Source organism: Hippoglossus stenolepis, chromosome 14, assembly GCF_022539355.2.
Source record: "Hippoglossus stenolepis isolate QCI-W04-F060 chromosome 14, HSTE1.2, whole genome shotgun sequence".
Taxonomy (NCBI): Eukaryota; Metazoa; Chordata; class Actinopteri; order Pleuronectiformes; family Pleuronectidae; genus Hippoglossus; species Hippoglossus stenolepis.
Window position 1 is genome coordinate 17,681,396 of NC_061496.1, and position 14,860 is coordinate 17,696,255.

The window sequence follows — 14,860 nt, forward strand, 5'->3', positions numbered from 1 at the left end:
AGTGTGTGCAATATGGTGCAGATCCCAAAAAACATTTGGAATATAGTGAATTTAAATGTAGGAAGTGCCATTCTGGTTGATGTTCTCTTCCTGAATTTGCACATGGTCAGGATAATTAGGATTTTATGAAACAAATGCTGTTATGAAAGCAAGTAGCTGTGACTCATGTTTGGTTGTATACAACCTTACATGACTAAGAACATCCTACAGAACTCCAGACCTCTGTCTCATGGTTGCATCATTAGAGGCCAGTTCAGAGGAACTCCAGGATCATGAATCATAAAGGGTTTGTACAAGATTCTGATCATGTGTTTCACGGCTATTGAGCTACAGCAAACCACCTGAAGCTGCCATTGGCTGTTGTGTTACAAAAGGTTATACAAGGGGTCATGTTAGTATAAGTGGGCCTAACAATAGGGAGGGATATTAATATTTATCATCAATAAACTAATCAGTGCCATTTACATTACATTTCATTTAGCTGATGCTTTTATCCAAAGCGACTTACAATAAGTGCATTCAACCATGAGGGTACAAACCCAGAACAACAAGAATCAAGAAAGTACAATTTTCTTCAGGAGAGCCAAACTACAAAGTGCTATAGGTAAGTGCCATATAAATCGCTACTTTTTAAAATTATTTTCATTTAAAAAAAATTGTTTTTCAAGGTATAATCAGAAGAAATGTGTTTTTAGTTTGCGGCGGACGGTGTGTAGACTTTCTGCTGTCCTGATGTCGATGGGGAGCTCGTTCCACCATTTAGCAGCCAGGACAGCAAACAGTCGTGATTTCATTGAGTGGGTAGCTCGCAGTGATGTAGACCAACAGTGTAGATAAGCTACAAAAGAATGAACTGCTGATCAATTCTGGAAAATCCTGAATCTGTCATGTTTGTGACACACAAACACGTATGATATGATATTCTAATATGTGATCGTTGTTATTATTTGTGCTGTCGTGCTGTTTGCTGGTGAAGTGCTCCCCCCCCACAGTGACTCACTCGTCCCCTGTGTTAAAGGGCCATTGTCTCTTTTCCTTTAATGATCAGGTATGTGTTACATTTACACCATCAGTCACCATCTCATTGAAAACTATGATGAAATCGTGAAAGAATGTGAAAACCGAGGGTGAGTGTTGGATGTTAAAATTGTGCACATGGTTTTTTCATTGTGGTGACTTTAGTTTTAAATGTCTTCGGCTTTTCTTTTTCTATGGTAAAGGAGACGAAAATGATAAAAAGATGACCACAAGAAAAAGTAAAGTGAAACTTAGGACCCTCAACTATGATCATTAACTTCGGGTGGTGACTGAAAAACCAGGATCACAGAAACAAGGGCATCATTCAATCTTTGTTTTATGTTGAAACTGTTATCGAGTGTCATTGACTAAACTGTATCGTCACTTTGGGTGTAATTTGTGGTGCTGTTGAATTTGCTTGTGTTACACTGACAAGTGTTTCTACTATTTTGTCCACCCCATTCATATCAGTGGGTAAATGCAACAGTATAACATGATGCAGCTCAAATCTGGGATAAATCATTGTCGAGTGATCAGGCTTTTTTCTTGAAGGACGCTGCTGCACTGTGAGTGAACTTAATGAAAAGCTGAAAGCCTTATGCGCCTTGAAGTGTTCATGTAAAACCAGTGACGTCATGCACATAAACAAACAACATGGAGGGATATTATACATTTAGATCGCCTTAATCTATTCTTGTGTGCAGGGGCTCATTCTTGCATTTGCCTCGTCCTCCACTTAGAGTCGGAGCGCTCTGAGTCATAATGATATTTACTCACTAAATTTCAGTGCGTGGGAGAGCTCAGGGCACACAGGCTACAAATATAAATTAGGCAACCATCATTAAGGGCCTCTCCACTGAACCCGCTTCATATGCTAACTAAGGAGCAAGGAGGACGACTTGGGTTCTCTGTGTGGAGGACGCACCAAAACAATTCATGCTGCAGAAACTATAAACACATTCAACAGGAAGCGTAAATAGGCCTCCCTGAGAGGGGCTGACATTTTAGTTTGATGAAAGCGGAGGAGGAATTCATTAACCTTCAACACATGGCTGATGTAAGGAACTCACTCTCCATGATCCTCAACACAGGAGTTTGTTGGTCTGAAAAGAAAAGGGAAGTGTGGAATAAAATATGATAGACTCAAACGTCATAAACACACAATGTGGCAGTCTGTTTATGTTGTTTTATTTTTTGATGTCACAACTGATACATTTTGCATGTGTCTTTACAGCAAAGTCATAGGGACATTTAAATGTCAACCAGTGCATTTTTATAGAGAAGTAGATGCATAATGTAAACCAAGTTGAGTTCTGCTAAAACACTTCTGCAGTCCCATATGTTTTCAATGGCAGGTGGTGAAGTGTTTCTTTATCACGTTGTAGAAGCGGCGTTTCAGTTTGCCGTCCGGGTGTCTGGCTGCAGAAGCTGTTGTGTTGGTGGAAGAGGCAGGAGAAGATTTGATCTCTGCGTTTACTGATTGTCCTTTTGTCCTTGAGTCAGTTGAGTCTTTGGAAAGTCTCTTTTTAGCTCCAGAAATGTGAGAGGAGTTGACTTTCATGTCCACTTTCTTTTTCTCTGGAGCTTTCCCCACACATCCTGCAGCCTCCTCATCCCTGGTTAAGCGGCGTAGCCCAGCTTGGCACAGAAGCGCCTCCTCGTTCGCCATCTGAGGGCTCTGGCTCAAGGTGATGAAGCCGTACGGTGTGGTGACCTTGGCCAGGTGTGGCAATGAGAGGGCGGGTCTGCTGGCCGGGTCCAGGCAGTGCTGGGCCTCGGGCAATGGATAGGAGCCCTCCCTGAGGAGGAGAGACCTTCTCTGCATGAAAGGGTCTGAGATGCTGCGCTCAGCTTTGCGTACTGACAGAGCTGAACTGGAACCTGAAGAAGACATGGTTGATGAGAGGCCAGAGGAGGAGGCAGAGACAGATTCACATGTCTCCTGCTCTGTCCCAGAACTTCCCAAACCTTCTCCTGACTCGCCCTCTTCCTCCTTGTTCACAGATCTCAAGTTGCTCTGCACAGACAGACTCGGTATAGTGAACTGCGGGATGCTGCCAGGTGTGAGGATATTTGGAAAAATGTTCTCCCGGCTCGTCTGAGAGTCTGATCCCAGGGAACAACCGAAGGACTTTGCACTGCTGGTAGCCCACAGGAGTGCACGGATCCCTGCGCAGCTGTGCCTGCGTTCTGTGGACAGATCATCCAAAGATTTGTTTCCACTGATAGCTCCAATGCTGAACGTCCGAGTGACTGTGTCCTTATCCATGTCTGACTAGTCTTCCGCTGTCTTTACACACAGGTTTGGAGAGTAGATAAGGAAGAGGGTTGATGAACGGCAGCTTTTATACATCTCTTTTCTTCCCACATCTTGTCCTCCAACAAATACATCAACAGATACGTAAATGTGACGAAGGCCAGAGCCGGAAGAGGTTTCCTTCTAGGGAGCTTGTCAAGTACTGCAGCATAAAGACTGGGCCTCATTATTAAACCTCTTCTCATGCTAAAGAGCAGACAGAGCAGCAGCAGCAGCAGCAGCTCCCTGCCTCTCACAGCCTCTGGCACCTCTCCATGCAGACAGAGGATATTTTAAGACAAACCATAACATGGAAACTCATTTTAGGGAACTAATCGTGTGACTTCTCATTGTTAAATAGTTTCAGGCTGTTTTTTTATGTGCAGTATGAACGCAACTATTGAGCATTTTCATTTCGCTTCCGTTTTTTTTTTTTACCTCATGGTTGTTTTGTTTTTTCTCATACTGTAATGTAATGTAATACTGCCAAAGTTTAAGCCTGATAGGGCTTCACCTGCCGTTTATATTCCATTTTATTTTCAGATTTTGTTTTGTCAAAATTTGATTTTGTTGCTTTTATTTAAAGCACTTTGTGTTGAATTGTGCTTTATAATTAAAGTGTATCATTACCATGGTAAACGGCATTTGAACATTCCCCTCGTCTGAACAACCACTCAGGCCTATTTTGATTCACACCTGATCCATTTTCTTTGCTCTTCGTTATTATGCAACATATTTCTCGTGAATGTGTCAACAATCTAAACACATGAATACAACACATTTCATTCGTAACAATTAAGCACTGACGCACACTGAGCCCACACTGGTCACGTGATCACCCTCCTCGGCCAGTTCCCGGTTAATTGATGGGAGTCGCTCATTGGTCCTTGCCGATTGAACCAGGTGTATGTGCTCACACCGATTGGCTCCCCAGCAGTGACCTCGGGGTACATGACCCTCCCCCTCAGGCTTCGCTCAGTGCAATCCTCCATCTGGTCCTCGGTGCAACTCGGCAGCGCCACCAGGCTTCAGACCCGCAGCAGGATGACGAGTGAAGTCCAGAGAGACACCGTGGAGCAGGAGCAGGCCCAGGCCCAGGCCCAACACTCTGAGGTAAACATGGGTTCAATGTGTCCAAGGCGCTCCGGTCATCTGAAGTCACCATGGAGTGTGTGTGTGTCTGTGTCGTGACCGGTGTCCTCTCCTCACCTGCAGGACAGAGTCGTGCGCAGAGACGGTGCGCTCCGCTCCATTCTGCGCGGCCTCTTCTGGCCCTTTGGCGTCATGGTACGTCCGATAGCTAATGTTACCATGACACATTCTTGTTTGTCACATTTAAACAAAACCTAACTTTTAGCTCTGGTTTACAGATGCGTGCGTACCGCGGGGTTTGGTGGGTCCTGGGCTTCCGGCAGCCACAGGAAGTGGCCGTCGTCAGCTCCGAGGTCCCCAGTCCTGCGCGCCAGAGCCTCGCCGGCCGCAAGCGCCTGCACCGGGTCACCCGGCTGCTGCTGTCCATCCTGCCCCGCTGGGTGCAGGGCGCCCTGGGCTACCCGGTGTCCAGCAGCATCGGTCGCTCCCTCTCTCCAGGTGAGGTTGTTTAGGTCACACTCTGCAGCAGGGGGCTGTAGGTCATGGCCACCTCTCGCCCTGAGTCCTGCTGAAACGTGGTATACAAACGTTTTTGAAATGTGATCAGTGCCATGGTTCGATTTAACTTGGAAGCCGTTCGTCTGTGTCTCAGATTAAAAGTTAAAGGTATTACAAATGTATGAGGTTACCCTCATCCCAGCTTGGAAAGTCCTTTTCAGTTTATTTCCTTTTTACTAGACAACTTGATTGTAAAAACTCAACTAGAATGGAAGTCCTTTGAGGAACATAACTCAAATGCTCTTTGTCTTGCCTGTTTCTCCTCATATCAATTGAAGATTAATTAGATTTAGACTATTCTTTGCTTTAGCTTCTGAGAAGTGGTTTTCCTCTAGTCTACGCCTGATCCTTATGTAAGATTAAAAAATGCTCCCAATGTCAGTTTTTCTCATCTTTATTTCTGCACTAACTTTCACACTTGTAGATTAGTCTCCTAAATATGCATATTTTTCAATCAATATACGTGACTTATTGCCTGGTAAACTAAGATTGTTAAAGAAAGTGGGAAAACGTTTCTGGATCTGCACCAAATTTAACATGTTCTGTCCTCCCGTGTCCCACATCTTTCAAAGTATTGTAATCTATTCCTTATCTAACAAACTTCAAGAAGTGAGGTTTGGAAACCTCAACTTCAGATTTCTTTTGCTGTCAAAGTCTTAAGTTGCACTTGAACCTGTAGATGGTCATGAAAGATGTTTCTATACACGAGCATGTGGGGACTAGCATTTCAAAATCTTTTTCTCCCAACAGAAATCAGAGTCTCTCCTACTAAACCTTGTGGAAAGGGCAGCAAGAGAAAGCAGGATGAGTTGGACGAGGATGAGGAAGAAGAGCATCCGACCTGGGTGGAGGCGCTAAATCAGGAGCTCGCCAGTGACGAAGACCCAGAGGAGGATCCAGACTATGAGGTTGGTGCAATAGCCCAAAACATCTCCTACTTTAAGGGCAAGGTCACGCAAATTAATAAGTTGACTTCAAATTTGTGTGTTAGGAGGCGAATAAAACGAATCTGCAGTGTGACATCCGCCTGCATTCACACATGGCTGTGTCCTTAACCTGCTGTGGACTGAAATTTGGACATGTTTAAAGAACGCAAAGAAAATTATCCTTATCTGAAGTAATGGAGACTACAGTGCCTTGAAGTATTGCAAGAACTAAAATGTTTTAGTGTCATTAATGGCTTGTGTTGAACTCAACACCTTCAGGTTCTGACCATTGTGCACTAGGGTTGTATAAAGTAAATTGTCTGTTCTTCAAACGTGTATTGACACCGACCATTTCTCAGCCTAGCACTGTTGAGACGGAGAGTGAAGAGTACTGCTCACACAACAATACAGAAAGCGACATTGAGATTTCGGGGAAAGGCGTTGTCATTGAAGACGTGAACGTGGTAAGGTTATGTTTGAAATATTAATCTGACAGTGATCAGATTGTGCACTAACACGATTTTGTGTTTACAGGATATTGATCCATCCACTCCAGTCGCTTGTCCTCCTGTTTAATGCATCATGTTTACTGTTTTCATCGTTTTTGTACATTTATTAATAACAATAAAAATTTGTCCATGACATTGCTGTGTTCTCCCACTAGATGGCAGTAACAACGTGTTTGTTCAGAAGGGGAAATGTGTTAAAATGCTCGTGGTACTTTACTTCAAGTTTCTCTAAATGTGGCTGCTATGTTCAGTAGTTTTAAACTAGGCGTATAAAAGTAGCAGGGTTCAGGCTTTATTTGGTGATCACCACTTTTATACTTACTGTGATTGGCTGGTTTACTTCCAGGAGTAGAAAATAAATAAAAGGATGCTTTAGAGTAAAGATGACGAAGCCCCTTATTAAGCAGCATAAGATTTAATGGTGCAGATTTGCTAATATGAATAAAAAGCTGAAGTATCCAGGGCACTTGATCAATACTTGAAGTGCTGAGCTCTAGACAAAGCTTGTGTCCTAATAATCCATAACCTGATTACAACTACATTAGTGTTAATGACTTTAAGAGTTTCTTATCAAAAGTCTCCGAACTGGCAAAGCTGAATAATTAAAACCTCAATTTAATCAAAAGGGTACAAAATTGTTTCATGAGCATGTTTTGAAAAAATGTTAATGCATAATTCATTTTATTTATGAAGCCTGTCATGACACTCAAGGGCACTGTACAAATTTAAACATGTGCATCACTTTTTTTTTTTTTTGCCACTAAGTTTTTAATATCCCTGATGTGTGTGTGTGTGTGTGTGTATATACATGAAACTCTTCATATATAATGGGGATGTAGTGTGACCGTGGATAAACTGGAGCTATTTTTGACTTTAATCATGTGACCTTCACCTCATCCGAGCAGGAAATGATTTTCACAGAGCTCGGGTTACATTGGTGTGAAACTGCTGCTTTTGTTTAATGTCCATGAGTTGCATCTGCACTCACTGACTTCTCTGTTCACTGCCCAGCCAGAGCTGTTTGAAAGTAGGTGGCAGGATAGTGAAGAGCCCAGTCATCCTCTTGAATATAAGTGAACCTGCACTCGTCCCTGTTTCACAACCAGCACCCACTCTCCCACACAGTAGATGAGAAGCATGAGCAACCTGATGGTAAATGTTCCAATTGTCTATTGCTCTCCAGTCTTGTTGGTCTTTCTCCATCACTGCAGCCCATTCCTCTTTCACTTCATCAGCATCGTCCCAGGCTACTGTCAGTGCTACGAAGTAGATTACACGCAGGATGTTGCACCAGAGGACCAGGTCTGCTCTGTGGTGGTGATTTGTGATGAGACAATAAGCTGCTGGCCTACATCCATCAGCATTTCCCAGTCTCGGACAGTATATAAAGATATATGCAGTTAATGGATGTTAGTCAAGATGTTTAAAGGCAGCTTTTGTAAGGAGAACTCAGCCTGGAGTAATTGGCTTTTTATTTATCTCTATGGAATAAAAACATATATTTAATTTATATAAAACATCTCAACCTGAGCCTAAACAGGCAAATCCAACACCTCATGTTTTCAACATACACTTGAACTTGTGAGCGTTATTTCATTTTGTTTTATAGTCTGTTCATTTGTCCATTCTGTATGTTTGATGCAGTGATAATGACAATGTTTACTTCAAAATCCATTCTACAGTAAATGGGAAGTGTTTCAGTTCTTTGCACCAACATCCCGCTGCCTTCAATTAATTCCTGAAAACACTGAAGGAAGTTCGACTGAACTTTGTGACTTCCTTTTTTCTTTCCCTCTCAGATGTTTTTCACCTGATGTTTGGGTGCAGGTCCAGCTGACACCTCACTGAACCAGCGGAGCACACTGCTATGAATTTAATGCTTGATGGTTTCTGTGTGTGTGTGTGTGTGTGTTTGTGGAAGGGGCAGCAGCAGTGAGAGCTGGATACAGAACAGAACTTGGTGGTCTCTGGGGTTCTCGTGGCTGTCTGATGATTTAAAGGGTAGATTTCTCAATGGAGGCGGCGATAGAGAGCATCGACCTCTATCTCTGGTGTTGGGAAGCAGCTGGAGACTGCTTTTAAACCAGGAGCTCTGTCTTTGACTTTCAGCTGAAAGGTGAAAACGCAGTGTCTGGAATGGGTTTATAAATTTCATGAACAGTCCCAGGCGTGATGTAGAACAAAAGCAGCCTGCCTCATGCTGTGGGTGTAGTGGTGAGCTGCATGCAGAGTGGTTTGTTGAGCTGATCAGTGAAGATGCAGGGTGGTTGTGTTGCAGCCAACAGGTGGTTTTATATATAGGAGGTTATGTTTTTCCCCCTTTCCATTTGTTTGTTTGTATGTAAGCACGGTTACTCAAAAACTACAGCACAGATTACCACGAAACGGAATTACTCATTACATTATGGTGCAGATCCAGGAACGTTTTCTTTAACATTGTAATATATAATATATTGTATATATACGATTTTCACCATTTTCCTTTGTTTCTTGGGAATAATTCATGAATCTTAATATTGATCATCAAAACACACCTACAAAGTCGAGACATTTCACAATTTTGAAAAGACAGACTGTTTTTGTCTTTTTGTTTCCACAGCAGCACACATGTTCATTCAAATATATGAAACATTTCTATTAATAGTATATAGTATAATAGTATAATATTAAAACTCAGATAAAACAGTGACTGATATTAAGTACTGATATTGTGCAATTTGGTGCAGATCCAAATACAAATCTGAACGTAGTGAATTTAAATGTGGTTTCATAAAGGGGACTGTTAGGCCTTGGTGGAGGTAAATGCCAGTTTTTTATAGTTTTTTTTACCTAATTCACAGGAGCAGGTTTAGTGCTGATGCAGAACAGATTGTAACACCACGCACACACACACACACACACACACACAGAGACTTCCTGCCAGAGGCTCAACTCTCTGCAGAGCCACAACTATAGGACTTGGTGACATCGTCTTATTGTCACCTTGAATGAATGGCAGCAGGTGCCGGCTGCTCCCCAGGCACCACAGTCCGACCTGCAGGCTATTATCTGCTGCATTACAATGTGACTCTCCAATGTCAGCCGACAAAAGTGCTCCAACCCACTCCCCTGCCTCCTCTCACCTCTCTGCCGTTACCTTCTTCTCCGCCCCTCTGCTGCAGCCTCTCACCACAGAGCCATGCAGCTGCATTTTCACTTTTACCCCCGGTCTAATGACCAGCTGTCCCCACAGATTTCAAGAGCATCTATCATCTTCAGAGAAGTAGAGCAGAAAAAGAGGTGTGAAAAACGTTCACAGGAAAGAGAAACTAAAAGGAAGACAGATTTTGTGTAATCAGTGTTGATCTCAGCCCTCTTGAGTGAAAAGAGGACCAACTGTTGGTGGATGAGCAGCTGCTTCCTCGGGGCACTGCTTCAACATACATCAAGCTTTAGAAACTTAACAGAAACGTTTTTCATTTCCTTAATCTTGGTGTATATCCTCCTCAGATAGTTTGCATGATGTCCTGAGGTATCACATCTTCATAGTTCCTCCCTGAGCCGCAGGCCAGCGTCACCTCAGCTCCTCACCTGGATGAGTGTATTTTACATCTCGCTGTGCTCCTTGATCCATCCAGCAGGATGTAAAGGATTTGCCGCTCTCTGTGATTGAGTTTGTCCTTGTCCGGCCGCAGGTCAGCAACACCTCCGACTCACAGCTGAGACGACCAATAAACCGCGTGCAGGTCAGCCCCTGCCGAGGCTGGTCAGCAGTTCACACATTTAGGATATTCTGAGGCCTAAGAGCCGAGAGATACAACATTCAGACAGAGAGAGAGACAGTGAGAGTGCTGAGCATGTGTTATTTCAGGTCAGGATATCAGATTGTAAATCTTATCACTATCCTAATTGGAGTTTCTGGCCATATGTTTTTGTATGTAAGCAAGATTACACAAACTCAACAGAACAGATTTCCAAAAGGCTTGGTGGAAGAATGAGACATAGGCAAGGGACAAATCCATTAAATTTGGTGCTCATCCGGACAAAAGGACAATTTTATTTACTTTTTTACACATTTTCATTCAATTCTCCGAGAATAATTCATGCATCTTGATATCAAAATCACACATGTTTAGGGGACTGGTATATATGAGTGTGTGAAATTTCCTGCAGATCCAAATAGAAATATGGATTTGGTGAATTAAAATGTCATAACGGTGGAGGTATAAACTTTACCGAGCGTCATTCTAATTTATTTTCTGCATTTTTCAAAACACAAAGACCAATGTGAGACTAGTTTTGACAGGCGGGGTCAGAATAATCCGGATTAAATGAAACAAAGCCTGTTTTGAAGACTATTATCTATTTGTCATGTTCGGTTGGATACAAGCTTACATATTGAATATATATCCCTAATGAATTTAAATGTGGTTTCTCTCTCTCTCTTTTTGACATATTAGTTCAATTCATTTACACCTGCTGGAGGTTTTCTGTCTCGTCTTGTTAACAGCAGGTTCGTCTTATTGTGATAGTTTGACAGGTCAAATGTCAAATGTGTGGGTGACACCAAAACGTTGTTTACTCAGTGTTCAGAGGCATGATTGTTGCTGTAAGAATCAGGAGAGGGAAACACTTTTATTTTATTATCGAGATAATTGGTGTTCTAAATCTAAAGTTTTTTAGCAAAACGTTTGTTTGTAAACTGATGCCACTATTTAAACTTTTAGCTCATTGTTGCCCTCTAGTGGAGGTTTGGAAGATCGTTCTGACACTTGCTGTGTCATTGAGAACTTAAATATGAACAACATAGAAAAATGAATAGAAATTAGTAATACAGACCTATACGAAGTTAATTAGTCCAGTTAGCTCATATAAAGCCAAGACTCATGTTCACTTGATCTTAATCATGAATACTTTGCAGAACTATATGCTGCTTTAGGTGAGAACATCTGCCAATTGCTGCCAATGTATAGTTCTTAATATTTAATATTTGTGTTGAACCTATCACTTCAGAGAGGAGGAGCTTTTTTAGTAAAATAGAGGATTTCATTTCTACAGTTTTAACAAAATCTCAATAAATTATTTCCGTGATGTATTTTTTAGCACATGACTGATTATATAACAGTGAATAACAATGGGAATAATTGTTTATTGACTATATCTTTGTGATTTATATGAAATTAATCGTTTCACAAATGGAGTTGCTATAGACTGAGGTGAAAAAGTTGTGAAGTCAATAACATAAAAATGTTATTATTAAAATGGAAATATAAGTACCAATATTAATGCACTGCGACAGGTGGTTCAACGGTCTAAATATATGATGTAGTGCAATATCATGCACTTAAAATTTGAGTGAGAAAAAGTGTCAAAGTCTGAGAGTTTAAATCTTGTAGCTTGAAATAAAATCCCAGTATCAGCACATCAAAACTGTACTGACAGTAGCTACAGCAGTGGAATAAAAACACTGAGACGTTCCACCTCGTGTTATCTTGAGCTGCAGCAGAGGTCGTGTCTGCGTACATGCTCCTCACTTCTAGATTTCAATTCCCCAGCAGGTTTTAATCCGAATTATCACTTCAACTGCTCAGTTTGCTGAGAAGAGAAGAGAAGAGATTGTGGGCGAATCTGTTCTGTAAACCGTTTGTATTGAGATATTGTTTTTGTTCACAGCAGAAATTGTTGGTTTGACATTAAACTGCTGCTCTGAAAGGATCTGGTCAAAAAAACAACATTTCACTTTATGTTTGGGTCAGTGAAGTGAGTGGGCCCTCACAGTTGTCACAGTGCATCCATGGTCCACAGTGTGACCCTCAGTGAACTCAGCACCGTGGTGCCAGTCGACCGTGTACAGATGGGGTTTTTATTTTTTCCAAGAAACGAGCAAGAGGGACTTATTCCTCAAGTGAAGGCGTCTGCTTCCTCTGACGCTGCCATCTCAGCCCCCACCTGTTCACATATACTGCACACAGACTCTTCAACAGTCACTTATAGCTTGATTCATGACACTACCGCGTTAAAAACAAACAGCAGGATTTGTGGGTTTATTAAAATTAGTGGCTATTAGCTGCCATTCAAATGTGCTGCATTTAGAACACGCTGCATTAAATTACAAGCTGTGTGCAGTGATACTTTGAGGAACAAATATTTGGTTGACAGGTTTAAACTCTTAATACCTTCTGACAGACTTACTGGCACAACAGCTTATGTTGTATTACTACAGTGTAAAAATACACACATACATACTTTCTCAGGAGTACTATATAAACACATAGTAAATAGTTGACAGTTAGTTAGTTTAGTTTTAAGCAGACACGTGTTTATTAATCTATTTTTTTAACAACTGTTTCCTATTGTAAGCAGCCATGAGTGGAGGCAATGTATAAATACAACTGTTTTTCTCAGTTACAACATATTTGTCATCATAAAAAACATGTTTTTATGGGAAACATTTTTACTGGTAAAAAATTATAAAATAAATGCTTTAATAAATGCAAACAGTAAAATCTGGTTACAGCTATATTTTAGCTGTAGATACAGTTTACTAAGTATATATACTGCTTCTGCAGTGTATTTTAGACTAGATATACATTTAAAGTTAGTTGTCAAAGTATCAAACTAAAAGTTCTTATTGGGAATGTTAACAAATATTTTAAATTTAATTATGCAGTCAAATTGTAAAAAAAAAAAGAATGAACACACATTTGACTGTAAAAAGAAGGCGACAATAAGTGAGAGAATAATCCAACAACAAACACGTAGTAATGATCGCAGAATGTGCACATTTAAAATGTTAGACATTTGTTCAATTTTACGGCTACTGCACAGTGTTGTCACTGGTGTTGTCTCTTCTCAGGACAGTGTGTGTGTGGCAGACTGAGCTCGGTTGACATTTCTCCTCACACACCTGCGAATTTTTATTTACAGACATTTGTCAGCAAAGCAGAAGAAAGCACAGGGATAGATGTTGACATTTAAAATTTCTGCATTCTATTTAATGAAAGGTCGATTGTGTAGGATGAAGGAGATAAACCAGCAGAAATGTAATATGATTGTCCTCATCATGTTTTCATTAGTGTATAATCACCTCAAACTAAAAATCATTGTGTTTTCATTAGCTAAGAATCAGCCCTTTATATCTTTCTACAGTAGCCCAGAATGGACAAACGCTGTCTTGAGAGTAAGACTTTTGTATTTTTATTTTTATTTGACCTTAAAGCCACCGTAGGTTCATCTACATGCTTGGAAGCAGAGTGTGAGGCGATATGCACCCTCACCACTAGATGCCACTAAATCCTACAAAGTGAACCATTAGGCTAGTTTCTTGGTCCTGGTATTGTACAGATTAACTGTCATGTCTTAGTGTGACTCTTTATAATATCTGAACTCACATCGGACACAGATTCAATCAGTCCAGAATGATTGGAAACACTTGTGTGGGGCTGTGAGTACTAAAGTAGCAAAATCACTGTTTGGTTTTTACAGTAACTAAGGTAGGAGACTGTCAATTTGAAATATTATTTTAAAACTCTGAGGGTCGTCTTTTCCACTGTGTGACCAGGACTTTTGCTGATAATAGTATTTTGTTCAATCCCCACCCCCACAGGCTTGGACGTGTTGGTTTGGTGCTAAGACTGGAGGTGCGCTGATGCAACTAGAATCTTCTTAAGCAGAGAAGGTATGAGACTCGAAAAGTCAAAACATGTCCTTTCAACTTTTTTTTTTGATGTTGACAGAAAACATTATGAAGTCAAAGAATTCAAAAGACAGCTGTAGTGCAAAGAAAATCCGATTGCACTTACAATAGACTCATGCGACGCAGATGCTATTGATGTGGATCACTTTAAATGTTGCTGCTGCGGGGGAATTATGGGATGGCATAAAACGTGGTCCAGTAAAGCTTCCTCAGCATTAAGAGAACCTGACGAGCGCTCATCATGGCTGCCAGCATTAGAAACTCTATCCTCATCTAAGTCATCTGTACTTATCATGCTTGCTAACCTCAGCCTATAGTTAACCTTAAAGAAGCCAGTATTAGGTTTTGAGTGTGAACCCTGTCACTTACTGTGAGGACTTTTATTGACACTTCTACTACAGTAGGAACTATGGGGCTGGGTATCACCACTGTTTTCTCAAATTGAAATGATTTTGATTAATCGGGTCACAAGTCAAGTTTATTTTTTATTAAATAAAATTTGATTGATTTGACAAATGCTGTAAATTGTCCAAGGAACCATTTATAGTGGATTTATTATTAAAGTATTCAATTTTAAAATAAGACTTGACCCCAAAACAATAATAAAAATAATAAAATAAAAATACTAATTCAAGTTTTCACAAGTGATTTCTTTAGTGCAGAGGGTTTGGTGCAGAGATGACACACTCTAGTTAATAAACCTGAATAGATAAAACATTAAACAAACAACATGAGCATTAACAAATCCAATATAAGTTGCCTCATATACAGATCTTCAGTGTATTAT

The 14,860-nt window shown here is 40.8% G+C and overlaps 1 protein-coding gene across 1 annotated transcript; it reads left to right on the top strand.

Annotated features, from left to right (window-relative positions):
• Positions 1-4,249: 4,249 nt before the first annotated feature.
• org (oogenesis-related gene) lies at positions 4,250-6,531 on the top strand. Its single transcript, XM_047343088.1, has 6 exons — positions 4,250-4,426; positions 4,529-4,600; positions 4,684-4,903; positions 5,714-5,871; positions 6,249-6,353; positions 6,424-6,531. Exons 1-6 carry the CDS (start codon positions 4,265-4,267, stop codon positions 6,463-6,465), a joined length of 759 nt encoding a protein of 252 aa, XP_047199044.1. The 5' UTR covers positions 4,250-4,264; the 3' UTR covers positions 6,466-6,531.
• Positions 6,532-14,860: the final 8,329 nt, after the last annotated feature.